The sequence below is a fragment of the Scophthalmus maximus genome, chromosome 15 (assembly GCF_022379125.1).
Source record: "Scophthalmus maximus strain ysfricsl-2021 chromosome 15, ASM2237912v1, whole genome shotgun sequence".
NCBI lineage: Eukaryota > Metazoa > Chordata > Actinopteri > Pleuronectiformes > Scophthalmidae > Scophthalmus > Scophthalmus maximus.
The window spans coordinates 9,270,349-9,285,599 of NC_061529.1; the positions used below are offsets into that span (position 1 = coordinate 9,270,349).

The following is a 15,251-nucleotide window of genomic DNA, read 5'->3' on the forward strand; positions in this document are numbered from 1 at the left end:
TCTTCCCCACCTCTTGTCCCCTTGTATGGAGAGGAGCTCCGAGCTGGACGGACAGGAGTCACACGCACCGGGTCGCCTTCTGCATCAAAGGGGGGTCACAGTAAGAACCAGATCTCAATGAGACCCGGAAGCCCTCCTCTATTTGGACTTTTAAAACACTGGATGTCGAAGACTGTGTCTTTATTTAGACGGCATTTCTTTTATTGACTTGTAAAGGAAAGTTTCCTCTGCACTTTGTCACCGGACAAAGGATAACAACACCGGCCTGTCTGCTGGGTGAACGGACGAACATTACGACAAGTTAAAGCCGAATACATCTTTTAAACTCGTGCGTTTTGATCAGAACAGTGCGATTTGTGCTGTGTGAGTTGCTCTTTTATTATTGTATTCGCAGGGTAGTTACATATGTCCATAGGACGCCTGTAAGCGCAGCAGTCTGCCGATAACAGGGGGGGCGATTTAGAGGAGCATTGATCCGTTCTCTGAGCCCACAGGCTCACTTCTCCCTCCGCTCCACCAATCCGGTTAAATTCAGTCTACTCAGGAAAATGATGCGAACGCCCAAAGGCGTCTCTCCGGCAGCGGGACTGCCCTGCACCCAGCTCAAGATGAAGGTGGTGTCCGCCGGCGGGGGGAAGGTGAGGACCGAGTTCTTCAGCACCGGACTGTCCAGCCCGCCGATGTGCACGGTGCCGGTGGGCTACTTCACCCAGATCTGCAACACCGCCGCGGCCGAACAAAGAGCCAACAGCCTGTATTCAACCCCCCACGGACCCGAGGCTAAACCCATCAGATCATCCTCCGGGCGACTGCCGGTAAAGAATCAAACACACACACACACACACACACACACACACACAGCGAGCACACGTCTCTACTACATTTGCACAACTCTTCAATAACGAGCGATTGACTGAGTGCAGCGGCACAGTGAGCCTGTGTGGGGGCGGGATGGTGCTCGATTTCCCTTGGTATGAATGTGCAAACTATGTTTTGACGCGATAAGACACAGCGGAGCCACTGTGCCTGCTGCTGGGCGGTTATGATGAGCTGCCTTTGTGTGTGTGTGTGTGTGTGTGTGTCCCTGTCCCCTTGTTCCCCTTGCCTGCCATGTTAAGTTGAGTGACATCTTCTCCCGCAGTCCAGCTGTAGCTGGAGACCAGCTTTGGGGTTTGAGGGGGGCCTGGTTTTTTTTTTCGGGGGGGGGGGGGGGTTCTTGTGAATAGGATGAGTGTCCCCCCCACAGTGGGAGATATGCAAGGCAGCAGGGCTACACAATGGAGGGGAGGGGCACTAATGTAAACACTGTACAGTATTATTCTACACTGTTTTCAATTCGACTAACCGTTTGGGAACTGAAACTCGGCTGGGCTCGGAGAAGTTTTACAAGTTGTCTTGCAGGCTCTTACTTGGACAGCCCTTTCAGTGATTACATGACAGCTGCTGCCGCTGCACCTGTCACTGCGGCAACACACGACCTGTGTAACCCGTTTCTGTCACTGTAGGCTCTGGAGGTGAAGGTCAGAGGTCGTAACAGGACAACTGGCGGCTCTTTCCCGAGAGTCAATGTGTGTATGCTCAGGTGGAAAGTACTTTAAGAAACATTAAATTCATACGTTCCCACCATGTATAAACGGTACGCTTCCTGTTCCTGGGGGATGATTATAAAAGCTTGATGATCTGAGATGATTGGATCACACTCGTGTTATAGTGCTCCACACCTGTTGTTGTTATATGGGTCCCTTCCTTCTCCACACATCCCTGCAGTCTCTTCTATTTACCAAGTGCAGCAAAGCTAAGGGTATTTAAGGGTTAAGGTTTATGCGCAGGGTCTCCAAATCTCATGTTAACCCCTGGCCCTGGGCCTAATAGGCCCCTACAAGAGGATTATTAGGACATAAGTAAAGTGAGAAATAGGCTGCCACCTGGCTGATCATATACCAAGGTGAACTAAATTACGAGTCAGGCCGTGACCTATATGTATTCGTGGATTGCAGCATTAAGAGTTCACGAGACAGACAGGTCTGACAGTAAACTCTGACAGGCCACATCCATGACACTGTCATGGATGTGGCCTGTCAGAGTTTACTGTGCAGATGAAGATGTTGACAAGTTGCAGATAAGGAGCCAGTGTGCCGAGTGTGTTTTCACGCTGATAAAATGGGTCTTCTACTCTGTTCTCTCTCTCTTCTTTTGCATACAATACACACAGAAGAGTGTCTGGATTCGTCGTGATCACGTTAACTACGGCTTTTCGGTGACTCCAGGGGATGGTGCGCACAGATGTACCTGACAGCAGGGGGGGGGGGGGGGGGGGGGGACTAAAACTAAAGCTTGATTGGGATGAGACAGAGTGATGCACTTTTGAAATTACGCAGCAGGTTTCAAAAGTGCAAAAAGTCCCATGGTTTTGAAACTTCCTCAGCACATTTCAGTAAACTTGGGGAAGGGGGGGTCATTTTCTAATGTCTTTCAAACCAATTATGCTGTGAGCAGATGATAGGCTGAAACTTTTGAAATAGGTCTGTTGAATGATGAAAAGCAAGGAAACATGATTCCGTCATCACAAAGGGCCATACGGATCTTGAAGCTTTTTCCTTCTGGTCCCTGAAACATCACCGTGTTGATCATCGTGTAGCTTCCGCCGGCACACGTAACGTATGTACGTATGTAAAAAGAAATGTGTATTATGAATTGTGTGCAATAATAGTTGTACATGAGATAGATAATTGACCATTGCTTTATTTGTGACATGACAAACATTTGATATGAAGGATACATCACACTGATCTAATGTGGCTGATCTAAGTGTGTGTGCGTGTGCGCTTGCTGGCTGACACTAGAAGTATATTTACAGGAAGTGTTGCTTCTTCATCTACATCGTACTTCCTTCAATGTAAACAACATAATAACCGCTGTCTTCTTAGCTTCAACTGTAGAGCAGGATGCTCGGCTCAGCATTAAGACCTAAGTTCATTAGAGTACAGGCAAACTACACAAATCTATATCGCAGACATGTGCGGTCAGTGCCACAGCTGCCTCGCTGGGCACGTGCTTTCAAAAAAACAATCTAAAGAATGAGTTAATGTTTCACCTTAGCTGCGAAGATCTAACCTTTACTTTATTTATCACACTAACTGTAGTAAAAGCAAAGCATCGACGATTGCCGTGTGAGTTTTAAGCAGGTTGTGGAAATGGTCCATAATGTTCCGTCTGTTTCCTTTCAGCTTGATAGTGATGTCAATGTGTTACAGGCCTCGGGTCTCCCTCCAAAGTCCAGGGAAGCCGCTTCTGTCTCTGACGGCTGCACTCACATCACAACTCTGACTGTTTTCGGACCGGGGCGAGTAATGTTAACGACGGCCACATGCCCGATGGGCCACAGGACGTTCGCCATCTGCATAATGACGACCACCGGGAACAATGTCGCGCTTATTCCCTGCTAATGTCACATATGCGTGTTCCCAGATTTGTGGAATGTGCCCTATCTGAAATACTGCGTAAGCATTAATATGAGCTTCATGAATTTCATGAACACACAACTCCTGATTCCTCGTATTATCCTCTGGCTCCAACCTACGTGGACCCCATGTAGTGAGGCCCCATTCAGACCGATGCCACCTGGTTGTGACATTGGCCACGTTGCCAACTGTATGCACTCAAACAAAATCTTCTCTCGGCCTATTCACCCTTTTTACCACAGCCTCGGGTTAGCTGTGGCCCTGGAGCATAATGTCCTCAACAGGGGGAGCTTTGCATTTCAAAGCAGACTAGCCCCCCACCCCACCTCTCCACCGGCAACCCAAATGGGCAGATCCACCCTCCGCTTTTTTCCTCTTGAGGGACACACTGACAATCTCATCAGCAATGCAGCCATTGTTTTTCCTTTGACTACCCAAGGGTGTGGTAGTGAGGGATTTGTTTACGGAGGAGTAGACATTTGCAGGCGTACCGTAACTTGCCCTCGGCTCGGTTGGAATCCGAGTTCCATGCGGCCAACTCGACCGGCGAGGTTTGTTGGTTTGACATGGGGCCTGGCAGCAGAAGTCCTCCACGTGACCCGGGACTTTGTGTGCGAACCGCAACTGTGGAGGTTTCACCACAGCGGCAGAGACAGGATGAATCAGACAAAGAATGTACAACAAACACAGACTGCCTCACGCAGTGCTCTGGGTGTAACTGGGCAGGCAGACAGGCAGGGTGAGGTTCGAGCAAACGTGAGGGGAGTGATACTGTTCGTTTTTGAGAGACAGAGTTAATAGGAGGGCAGCTGACTCTGCCTTTCCTGTTTCGTCTCACAGCAGTCGGCCTTAATAGTGTCTTCCTGCACAGCAACCACGTGGGGACCTGATTCAAATTGACTAACATACTACAATGTCCAGCTTTCTGTCTACTAGACTAATCCAATGATGCCATTCATGAGGCTCTGTGTGTGTCCTAAAATAATTGTGTGTCAGGCAACATGCCCGTGTGCTCGGCCACAAATGAAATTGCACTTTACTTTCAGTGGTCTATGGGCGGGTGAACGGATGATGGCCCGCCTTTCCACCCGATGAAGTGATGTTTGCGTAATATGGTTGACTCAACAGAGAAATCCCTCATGCAAAAAGGCCGCCCCCACCTTTAACCCATACAGCTGCAGGGTGAAACCGTTGGCTCCCTCCTCCTACAACATGTCACCGTGCCTGTGGCTGTGACTTTTCATGTGTGCAGACCTAACAGCCTGGAAATGTGGACGGGGTGTACAGTAGCTCGATCTGCACATTCGGGTCACAGAAGCTGCTGAATTTTTGTGCAGACAGACACTTCTCTCTGTTGAAACTACAGCTGTCACTGCTTGTAGGCTCTCCAACCAGTATCTAATGCCTAGTGTGTAGCAACTGGCGTTAAACAGCTACTACCAGGACTCAGAGCGAATAGAGACACAACTTTCACCTCCCTCAGTCGGAATAAGGGCTTACAGCTACCATTTTGTTACAGGTTCGCCAGACACTGTCCTGTCCCCTGTCCCTGACCTGTCAGTATTGGCTGCCTGGGTGCTTAAGTCATTCATTAAAAAGCCGCCCCGGCAGCCGCACATACACTTGCTGCGTTGCTCCAGATGTCGCCAGTCAACAGGTGGACATGTCAGGGAGCACACTGGGACAATGGCAGCCTTCTCTATCCCCTCACTCGCCCGGGCACATCCACACATGTTTTTCGTCAATGCACCACTTTTTTTCCCCGTCTCTGAGTCCGAGTGTTGTCAGTCGCCCTTAAACCTATTAGCCAAAGCAGCTCACTGGCTTCTTATGCGCTGCGGTGACAAAAAGGGGATTATTGTTGTGTTTGCCGTGAGAGGTGGAGGAAAGGAGAAGATAATAGGTGAGGTCCTAACCAGATGCAACAAATTACCCAACGGCCTTAAGGAAGAGCGAGCTGCAATCCCACGCCTGGTTAGCTCAGTCACCAGTGTGTTGTTGTGTGGCCGTCCTGCGTGAAGAGGGACTACTGATCGACCGAAGCCTCTCTCGTACACCGTGAACATTTGATGGCATCGACAATCCATTTTGACTTTCACTTTTGTTATGTAGGTCACTGAATAAAACAACGATCGCTTTAGGATATTTGGTTTATACTGGGGTCTGAAGGTCACGTGTGTGTTTTCCATTTGAAGCTGTATGATTTATGATGTATAACAGTTGCAGTAAGTTGTGTGTGTGTGTGTGTGTGTGTGTGTGTGTGTGTGTGTGTGTGTGTGTGTGTGTGTGTGTGTGTGTGTGTGTGTGTGTGTGTGTGTGTGTGTGTGTGTGTGTGTGTGTGTGTGTGTGTGTGTGTGTGTGTGTGTGTGTGTGTGTGTGTGTGTGTGTGTGTGTGTGTCTGTGTGTCTGTGTGTCTGTGTGTGTGTGAGTGAGTGAGAGAGTGAAGAGCCTGTTGTGTTAGGCCATAGAGGAAAGGGGACGTAGTGGGGCTTGAAAGGGGGAGGAGAGGTCATTGAGTGATTCCAGGGATTTCCTGGCATTTTGCATGCGGTGGGGTAAGAGCTGACCCCCCAACCCATTCTACTCTATTCTCACACACACACACACACACACACACACACACACACACACACACACACACACACACACACACACGGACCAGCCCCTCTTGAAGTGCTTGGGAAAGTGTGAGGGGGTGCTTTGTTTCTGCACTCGAGGTGTCACATTTACGACACGGCAGTATTCAGCAACCCCCCTATTTAGCACTTTTGCCAGCATTGATGTCACTGTTTTCTGGACTCACCCTACACATTTTAACAATTTAACTTTCATCTCGCCTTTGTGTAAAGTCGGTGAGATGTGCTAAGTCGATTAGGATGTATGACGCATTGTTTCCAGTTGTCCACAGACCGGAAAGGACAGAAAGTCAAATGAGGAATATTATTCACAATTAAAGTGACCAAATGGGTACTTCTAAATAACAAAACCCCTCTTTCTCTTGAATTTTCAAGTTTTTCATCATGTATTCACATTTTCTGCCCTGCAGGCTAAAAGGAAGCTGGATCTGGAGGACCCCCTTTACCTCCCCGAGTTCCGCACGCCTAAAGGCAAAGGCATCAGCGCCGCCAGGATACCAAGTCCTAGGAGTGAGTACACCGCATGACACAGATGTGAGGGGAGGAGGTGCAATGACGTGGATTCTGTGGGTAAATAACATCTCTGTGGTGCTTCTATTCGAGATCACAGTTTCCGAGTTCTTGGTAGGAAATTTCTATCGTAACGAGTCAGAAGAACCTCACCAACCCTGACCTCAAAATTCAAGATGGCCGCTCCGAGTGTAAACAGTAGTGAAAACTGTAGTAACCGTCCATTGTATCTGTCTCGTTAAAAATCCGTCATACACACAGCACTGTCCCAAAGTCTATCTGCAGACTGGCTGTTTAGGGGCTGGGATTGGGTCTGAGGGTTATTGAACTGGTTGAAACACTCAGCAGCTTGATGGGATGTGGAGACATTAGCTGAAGAGATGGACGCTCTTTTAGGGAAAAGGCCGCACACAGACTCGGATGTCCCAGGAACTCCAGAAACTTAGAGTCCTAAGAATATCGTAGGTACAATTCTATGAAGTTATGAACCTGCGGAAACCATGTGTAAAAACGTGATTTGTGCTCCGTTACTACATGCTGTCTGTTGGACACGCTGCTATCACAAACTGTCTCCTTACATGCCGTGTTGTTTATATCTGTGTCCCTCAGCTCCAAAGTCTCCAGGGGAGCGGACGCGGTACGACACCTCCTTGGGTCTCCTCACCAAGAAGTTTGTGGGTCTGATTGCCGAGTCTCCCGATGGAGTTCTCGACCTGAACTGGGCCACCGAGGTCCTGGAGGTCCAGAAGAGACGCATCTATGACATCACCAACGTGCTTGAGGGAGTCCAGCTGATCAGAAAGAAATCAAAGAACAACATCCAGTGGCTGTGAGTAGAAATGGATCAGCAGGGGTTATATTTTTGTTGTTGAGTAATCTGAAATAACAGCTAATAAAAGAAATGTGTTGGGAAAGGCCTTATTAATAAATCCATTAACAACACAATTTTTCTCGATCAACATTTAATGCTAGAACTACTTAACATTTCCATAAAAGTAGTACATGACATCAACATGTCTGACTGTCACAACAAAAATGAAATAGCAGTTAACAACTGATGCATCACTATTCCTGCTCATGCTTAGCTTATCTGCCACCTAGTGGCTCTAACTAGACACTACAACATGGAATCACTACCACGTCGAAGGATTGCTATCAGTCCATCACTGGTTTTGACAACTAGATTCAAATTGTGTCACTCATTTCAATGCAGTCAAATTGCCAAATGTTTTCGGTTTTGTTTGTTCATATGATGTGTGGTTTTGTAGGGTTGGAGATGTATTTGAGGGTGGTGCGGGTGGAGGACAGAAGGCATGCGCCCTGAGGAAAGAGCTGGGAGACCTGGAGAGGGCGGAGAGATCCCTGGATGAACTGATTCAATCCAGCACCACACAGCTCAAACAGCTGACTGAATACAAAGACAATCAGAGATATCCTTTACATGCAGCTCTGCGTTTTAACCACATTTCTGATGAAGCGCCTCTGTGTTTGGTTACACATGCAAATATCCACTTAATGTCTGCTGCCGTTGTTTACCCTTGACCCCACACTGCACGCTGGGATACGTGACGTACCAGGACATCCGCTCCATCGGTAGCCTCCGAGACCAGACCGTCATTGCTGTCAAGGCCCCTGCTGAGACCAAGCTGGAGGTGCCAGACACACCAGGGGTGAGAGAGAGTCCATCTTTGGTTGAATTTAACAATGTGTTCTTGTTTCCTCCTCCTCAGTTTCTAAGACTACTGCACTACCATGTAAATGTTTTCATCATGTGTCGATTTTGCTGTCAGATGGCTGAGGCCATGTTAAAATTAGTTCTGCTTAGTGAGAAATTCTGACAGAAGTTCAAGATTCCGATAATTAAACAACTGCACATTGAACACTATGTCCCTTTCTCCTTACAGCAGGGGTCATTACAGATCTATTTGAAGAGTAAAAACGGCCCCATTGAGGTCTACCTGTGTCCGGAGGAGGGTCTTGAAGATGCGAGCCCCGTTAAGAGCCTTGTCACCCCTAAAAAGGAGTTTCCTCAGCCCCTCTGCCCTCCAGCTGCAACCCCGATGGCACCAGCAAGCTACAGCATCAAGGAGGAGCCTGTTGAATGTAAGCGTGGGAAGATCAATATCTATGTCTTAGCTTGAAGAGCTGGAGCTGGAAAGTCAGGGGACAATTAGCCTAGCTCAGGGTTAAGGGTGGAAGCAGGGGTGAACAGCGAGCCTCTGGCAAAAGTTCAAATATATGCTCAACAGAATTCAATTTTATTTATCCGTACAGAGGCAGAAATATCAAAATTACATTTTGGGGTCACCTGCTGTGGAGCTGCGGAGTTTGCATGCTGAGTTCTTTCTGAACTTTCAGTTTTTATGCTGAGCTGAGCTAGTCGGCCTTCTCCAGTGTGTCCTCCCGCCGGGATTGGCTTCAGCCCCCCACCCCATGACCCCTTAAGGATAACTCAGTATAGATAATGGATAGATGGATGTTATTTATATAACAAAATAAAAATAGTTTTAAAAATTTGGCATTAATTTACACAAAAGGTGAAAAAAAGATCAAATGCTGCAGATTGAATTCAAAACAAAGGGTCAAGATTCAAAAAAAGAAGTTTTGAATTTGTGGTGAAAGTTTATATCGTCATGCAGCGTTCTGCAGCAGGAACCCACACACACTCAGACACATGAGATTAAACTCCAATTTCCTTTAACACAGCCAACCTGTCGACAGCGGCTCCTGCCACCGCCTCTGCCGTAACCTCCAGTCCGTCTCTGCTGGACGTAGAGGGCCTGTTGGGTTTGCCCCCCAGCCTGCTCCAGATCACAGAGGACCAGCTTCCCGGCACCTCATTCGCTGCTGACCCCAACACCCCTTTTGTCAGTTTCTCTCCACCGCTGGACCACGACGATTACCTGTGGAGCCTGGAGGATGGCGAGGGAGTGTCCGATTTCTTCGACACCTACGATCTTGGGGATCTGTTGAGGAGCTGAGGTATAGATGAAGGAGGGGAGGTAGAATTTAAGGGAGAAGATGGGGGGGAGCTATTTAATTGAATGCCTTCTCAAAGTAGGAAATATTACACTATGAAGCCATCACTTTTTTTTGTCATGCCTGTTTTAATGTCAGTAATTCTAATGGGTGATTTACACCCTATGTTAATGTAAATAAAGTAAAAATCCCAATTGTACATATCATTGTAGGAAATGTTTAGTCTGGGAGGTATTTTTTTTCTGTCACATTTTCAGGTTGTGCTACAATGATGAACATTTGTAATCTCACACAAACACGTGAGATATTATGCATATTACCAGCAAAAGATCTGGTAACATTTCAGTATGGGGCAGTGTTTACGGTGTGACAACTCAGGAAATATTTTTTTTTTCTTCCTTGTTTCCAAAGTTTAAGTTTTCTGTGCCACTCTTTGGCCCATAGGGGGCAGCCTTGTATTAAGTCAGCTTTAAATGCCATGCAGCTTTACAGGATTCAATCAGTGGATGAGAGTAAGCTCAAGCGGATTGTTTGTAAAGAGTCCGACTATCTTTAACATGCATCAAATTATGCTGAAGATATCTTGATCCACTCGCATTGTCACGTGAAATCTGAGCCTAAATATTACGAAATACAGCTGATTTTGAAGGTGCTGATGTTGCTTCTGTCTAATCAGGTTTGCTCTCTCCTGCCTTAAGCTTTAAGTCAGGCCTTGTACCTGTTGGGCGCTTGCGTCGAGTGCCAAACTATGCAAGTTTGAGCCGGAGACTATGACTGATAATTGGTGCTTATTGAACACACACAGCCGCTGACTGAACGAGAGGATCACACGCTCTCTGACGTCTGTTTGGCGGCATTGTTTCCAGTCCAGTTGCTCCCCTACTGATGAGTAGTGAAAACTACTATTGTATTTCTGAGGAAATAACCCGAAAGCATGAAAGAGAAGAATGAAATCCAGCATCTGTGTCGCAGGTGTGGTGGAAGTTCGGTTAATTTATATAATAAAGGTTTAATTAGAGGGGCAATTTCTTTTTTCCCTCTATTTGTTCTGAAATAAATTGAAAATGAGTTTGTTGATTTAACAGCAACAGGAGCGACGAGGAATTTATCTTAACTGTTCAGATTTGAGGCCCATGAATTCTTTCCCACATGTTATGGTGCAACGCTTTTAAATGTCAAAGACCTGCACCACGGATCGGAGCAGCTGTGAGTTTTATCTGTTCAAACGTTTTGGTTCAGGGCTCTAGTCATTTGGAAATGTGAATTTCATGCTGATGTTTTTTTTGTTGTAGCTTTCCCTCTACATTGCAGAGATAAGCTAACTGTCCTGTCCTAACAAAACTTGAAAATGTGTGCTTGTGTGTGTGTGTATTTGATAGCTTGGGAAATGGGTGTCACGGTGTGTTTGTGTGCGTGTGTTTTTATAATGTAGATTAGAGAATTTGAATTCAGAGTTTGTAGTTTTTTTCAATGAGCATTATTTTTTCTGGTATTTGTACATAAATTCTTCTGTATTTATACCTATTTTTTCAGAATTTTGCGAAGTTGACGCTGGCCTTTCTGCAGAGGTCATTAAGACATGCAGCACTTAATATTTTGTAATATTGTGTGGTCTGTTTGAAATTGTTAAATAAAAACTAAAGCCATTGTTTACACTCAGTATTGCGCTCCATTTTTAAGTGAATCACTTTTCATGTCAAGAATTTTATTTTATTTATTTTTACAAACACCCTACATCAGTAAATATTCAAAATCATTGCTCTTTTGAACAATGTGTTCCTGTATGTCACCTGTTTCTTACCAGTAATATAGATTGATGTGAGGACCCATGGTTTCACACAGGCTCAAATCTAAATATGGAGAATTGTCTGTGTTAAAACAGCAAGGCCACAGCCACTGATGACGATGAGTTAATAAGAATTGACATTCCCTCAGGAGCGAGGATGGGTTGACACTGAAGAGTGACGATGACACTGAATGAGCCATTAACATGTTCGGACAAGTAGACAAAAGCCCGCCATCAGTCTTTGTGAGCTGGTTGCTTTGGAAACGAGTGCACAAAGGGCAGGGGCACACAAGATGTCAAAGTTCAGCGGTCAGCGTGGAATGGTGTCCATGCAATCCAGGGGGAAAGACATTTTCAAGGAAACATAGAACAGTTTTCCATTTAAATTCATTTTTTATTTCACATGGAACCATCAATCTCTTGAAACACAAGGTGAAGAGGAAGGTACAGTGTTCGCTTACTTCTCTTTGGGAGTGACTGTTCAAGCTCATGTGTCCTTTTCCAAGGAGCTTCCAAATAAGCTCGACGTGCTCGGTTCTTCACGCTCGCCACAGACTTCAAATGTTGCCAACGGAGCCTTAGGGAGAAAAGAAACAAACACTTCAGCCTGTGCAAGTGAAATTAAGTGTGTCCTTCGACACGTGGTCAACGACACCAGTCCTATGCAAATTCCCGCATCTGTTTCTGAACATCAGGTGTATATTAGTGTTAAGTGTCTATTAACAGATGCTGCGCACAACGGCTCATGTGTTTAACAAGATGCCGTAAACTCAAATGCCAGACTCCACATGCACACACACAGTCTTTGGCTGTGCGTGTGTGTGCGTGCGTGCGCGCTATCTACACAACACAGCACTTCAGTGCTGCTACAGCACACCTTCAGACCAACTGCTGTGACAACAAGAGACTCAAGTAAACATTCTTGGTAACCCCCAAAAATTTGAAAGCCTTTCTGTGCCCTGGCATCACATCAGCAGCATCAAGCTGTGGTCAAAACATTGCATGGGGGGGGGGGGGGGGGGGGGGGGGGGCAATTAAGAGAGAATAGCTGGTGTGTTCAGGGCCACACACAAGGGCTGACTGGCACAAATGATGATGTCTAAGCAGGTTGTGTTTGCATAAAAAAAAAAAACTTTCATCCACTTTTTTATCATCTGGGGGGATCAGAAGCAATTTTATGTGTTATCGACGGATATTAAATTGAAAAAATAGGAGGTGATTCCACAGGTAGGTGGAATAGTTCCTGTTCAAATTGTGAATTAATTGTTCCCAGGATTCTTCGCAATTGCCATGAGCAACCCTGACGTTGTGAATCCTACGTAACGCCGCATTTGTTGTGTGCTATGAATCACAAACAAGTTTGACGACCGTGTTCCCTGTCTGGAAAACTTTTTTTTTCCTGTTGCCACACCGACTGCGTCGACTGCGACATGCTGGAGAAGAAGCCTTATCTGAGGGCGGGGTTGATGGGCAGGTATGTTGGCAGCTGAGAAGCCTCAGCAAGCAAGCAGAGTTTACCTGCGTAGCACCTTCCGTAGGCACTCGTCACAAAACCGCAGAGGACATGCACGACACTGGTCCGGTGCTGCTCTGTCAGTGAGTCAGGGTCGATGTACTTTTCTAAATCAGAAGCTGTCACTAAAACGTCACTGTTCCTTTTGCATCAGAGGCCTTTCCCGGGACGTTTTCTTGCTGCAGTTGTGAAGGTTGCTGGGGTCAGCAGTTTTCTACAGAGGCCCTGTCCTGTCCGAGACTCTTCACATGCTTATTCCAGCGGGGAACTAAAGTCTGGTGTGTTCAACAATAAATCAAACCCCCTCTCTCTCTCTCTCTCTCTCTCTCTCCCGCCCGCCAGTCCTCCCATTTTCAGTCATCCGTGTCGACCAGAAGAGGGGGGTATGTTACGGTAAGCCCGGGCCTCATGGCTTGACAGGGGCAGTAAATTGATAGCAGAGCTAGTGGAGCTGAGTCAACAAGCAGAGAGACGAGGGAGAGGGAGGGTTTTTTTTTTTTCTTCGGGAAAGTTGTTAGTGGACCCTGTGCTACTCCTCTGGTCTGCTGGGAAGCAGCGAGGAAATCCTGGCAGCTGTAATCTTTACTGGAAGATGTCGCTACGACCTCCGCGCTGCAGTGTGTGTGTGTGTGTGTGTGTGTGTGTGTGTGTGTGCGCGTGCGTGCGTCGGAGAGAAAGAGAGAAGCTGCATTTGGTGTACCTTCTCGACAGCCAAAACCTCACCGCTCACAGGCCATGAGGAGACTTTGCTCTCAAATGACGTGAAGGAAAAGAAAGAAAGAAAGAAAGAAAGCCCTTGTTCATGATATGAATAACGAGTGAAATTACCATGATCAGTGGCCGGAGAGAGAGCACGTTGACCTCGGGGAATGACAGTGAGGAGGTGCAGTGTTTGGTGTTTAGGAAGGAAAAGGGTGGAGACAAGGAGGGAAAACATTAAGTGAGTCACCCCTGTCCAGTGTGTGCACTGAGACAATAAGGATTCTCTCTCTTTCTCCTTTTTATCTGTCATTCCACCTTTGTCTTCCTCTCACCCCTCGTGCACTCTCCCTCCACCTTCCAAAACTGTTTTCCTCCGTCAATTCCCCATTTCTCTCCCCTCCCTCCCTCCCTCCCTCCCTCCCCGTCGTTGGACTTGAGTTCTCCACTCTATGTCAGTTCATTCCCCGAGCAGACCGGTTTGCTCAGTTTTACAACAGGGCCCAAGCTCGAAGGCTGGCAGGCGCACAAAGGCTCTGCTTCTTTACTAGGGGCCGCAAAGAAACTGAAGGAGGGTATTGTTGGGACACAGCGAGCTTCTGCATTACATCAGCCCAGACATGCATGCGACAAAAGAGCGTGTGCAAAAATGAGCATACAACGAACACCTGCATTTGTCAATGCGTGCAACCTCTTTGTATATTTGTTTGTGTCTGCTTTTCTCTCCCCCTCACTTACGTTCTACACTACAGGCAGACAACAGAAACAAGGAGGAAGGAGCCCCCCCAGTAAACCGGGTCACCGAGCCCATTTATGGGGCTCTGCACTGTTTGGAGTCTGTCGCGTGCCCTCACTTCCTTATAAGACGGGGCCTTTTTTCTTAATGATTAATAGGGTCGAGTGTTTTCCAGCTTCCCCTCTGGAGACCTGCATTGCATGTTGAACATTTTCATATTTTTAAAGGTGTTTGGCCCCTAAACTTGCATGGAAAACAAAAATCCCACGAGAGGCATTTGTTTAGTCCCCAGTGAATTTTCATATCCAACGGGGTCACATTCAATTCGACCACTCCTTTAGCCTTTTCAGTGAGTCTGGGTTCTTTGCTAAGTGCAGAGAGACTTGCGGCACAAAAAGGAGTTTGTCCGTCTCTGCGAGCGTAAACACAGCGGCACTGTGAGTGCACACACAGTTGAGATGCCATGTCCATGCTGCACGATTCACTGAGTGGCCGTAATAAGCAGTTTCAAGGAACAGAAAACACCCATTTACCACAAAGTGGGGGCTGTTTTCGAGGGGCTGAATAGAATGACCTCAAGTTGTCTGAAGAGCTGGGACTAATTTCCCCCCTTTATAAAGCTAATGCAGCTTTGGTTTTGTGGTAAAACCAAGAAAGAGCCAGTGTCTTTGATGCTGCTTCTGGAACTGACCATCTGCACTTCATTGTGTATCGTATCGCTTCTCTCCTTGAGGCCAGGTCCAGTGATACACCTCTTCTCTTCACGTTGTGACAGGCTGGACAATGCCAGGCATGCAGGAGTTATGTTCTATACACAACTCCTGCAGCGTCCCCCCCCCCCACACCTCTCTTTGCTTTCACTTTGTCGGATGGTTTCAGGTGAAGGTCGGTTGGGGAGGGACTTCAGAAAATCCTCCCTAAATGAAAAAAG

At 46.9% G+C, this 15,251-nt stretch overlaps 1 protein-coding gene across 3 annotated transcripts; it reads left to right on the forward strand.

Annotated features, from left to right (window-relative positions):
* Window positions 1-11,245, forward strand: e2f2 (E2F transcription factor 2). 3 transcript variants are annotated; one of them, XM_035610746.2, is made up of 8 exons: window positions 2-363; window positions 545-815; window positions 6,508-6,607; window positions 7,217-7,436; window positions 7,876-8,037; window positions 8,163-8,277; window positions 8,512-8,710; window positions 9,314-11,245. In XM_035610746.2, the coding sequence occupies exons 2-8, from the start codon at window positions 549-551 to the stop codon at window positions 9,586-9,588; spliced, it is 1,338 nt and encodes a 445-aa protein (XP_035466639.1). In that variant the 5' UTR covers window positions 2-363; window positions 545-548; the 3' UTR covers window positions 9,589-11,245. The 3 variants fall into 3 exon arrangements, with proteins under 3 accessions (XP_035466640.1, XP_035466639.1, XP_035466638.1); XM_035610747.2 differs by having other exon boundaries at window positions 1-815; window positions 8,515-8,710; XM_035610745.2 differs by having other exon boundaries at window positions 2-815.
* Window positions 11,246-15,251: the final 4,006 nt, after the last annotated feature.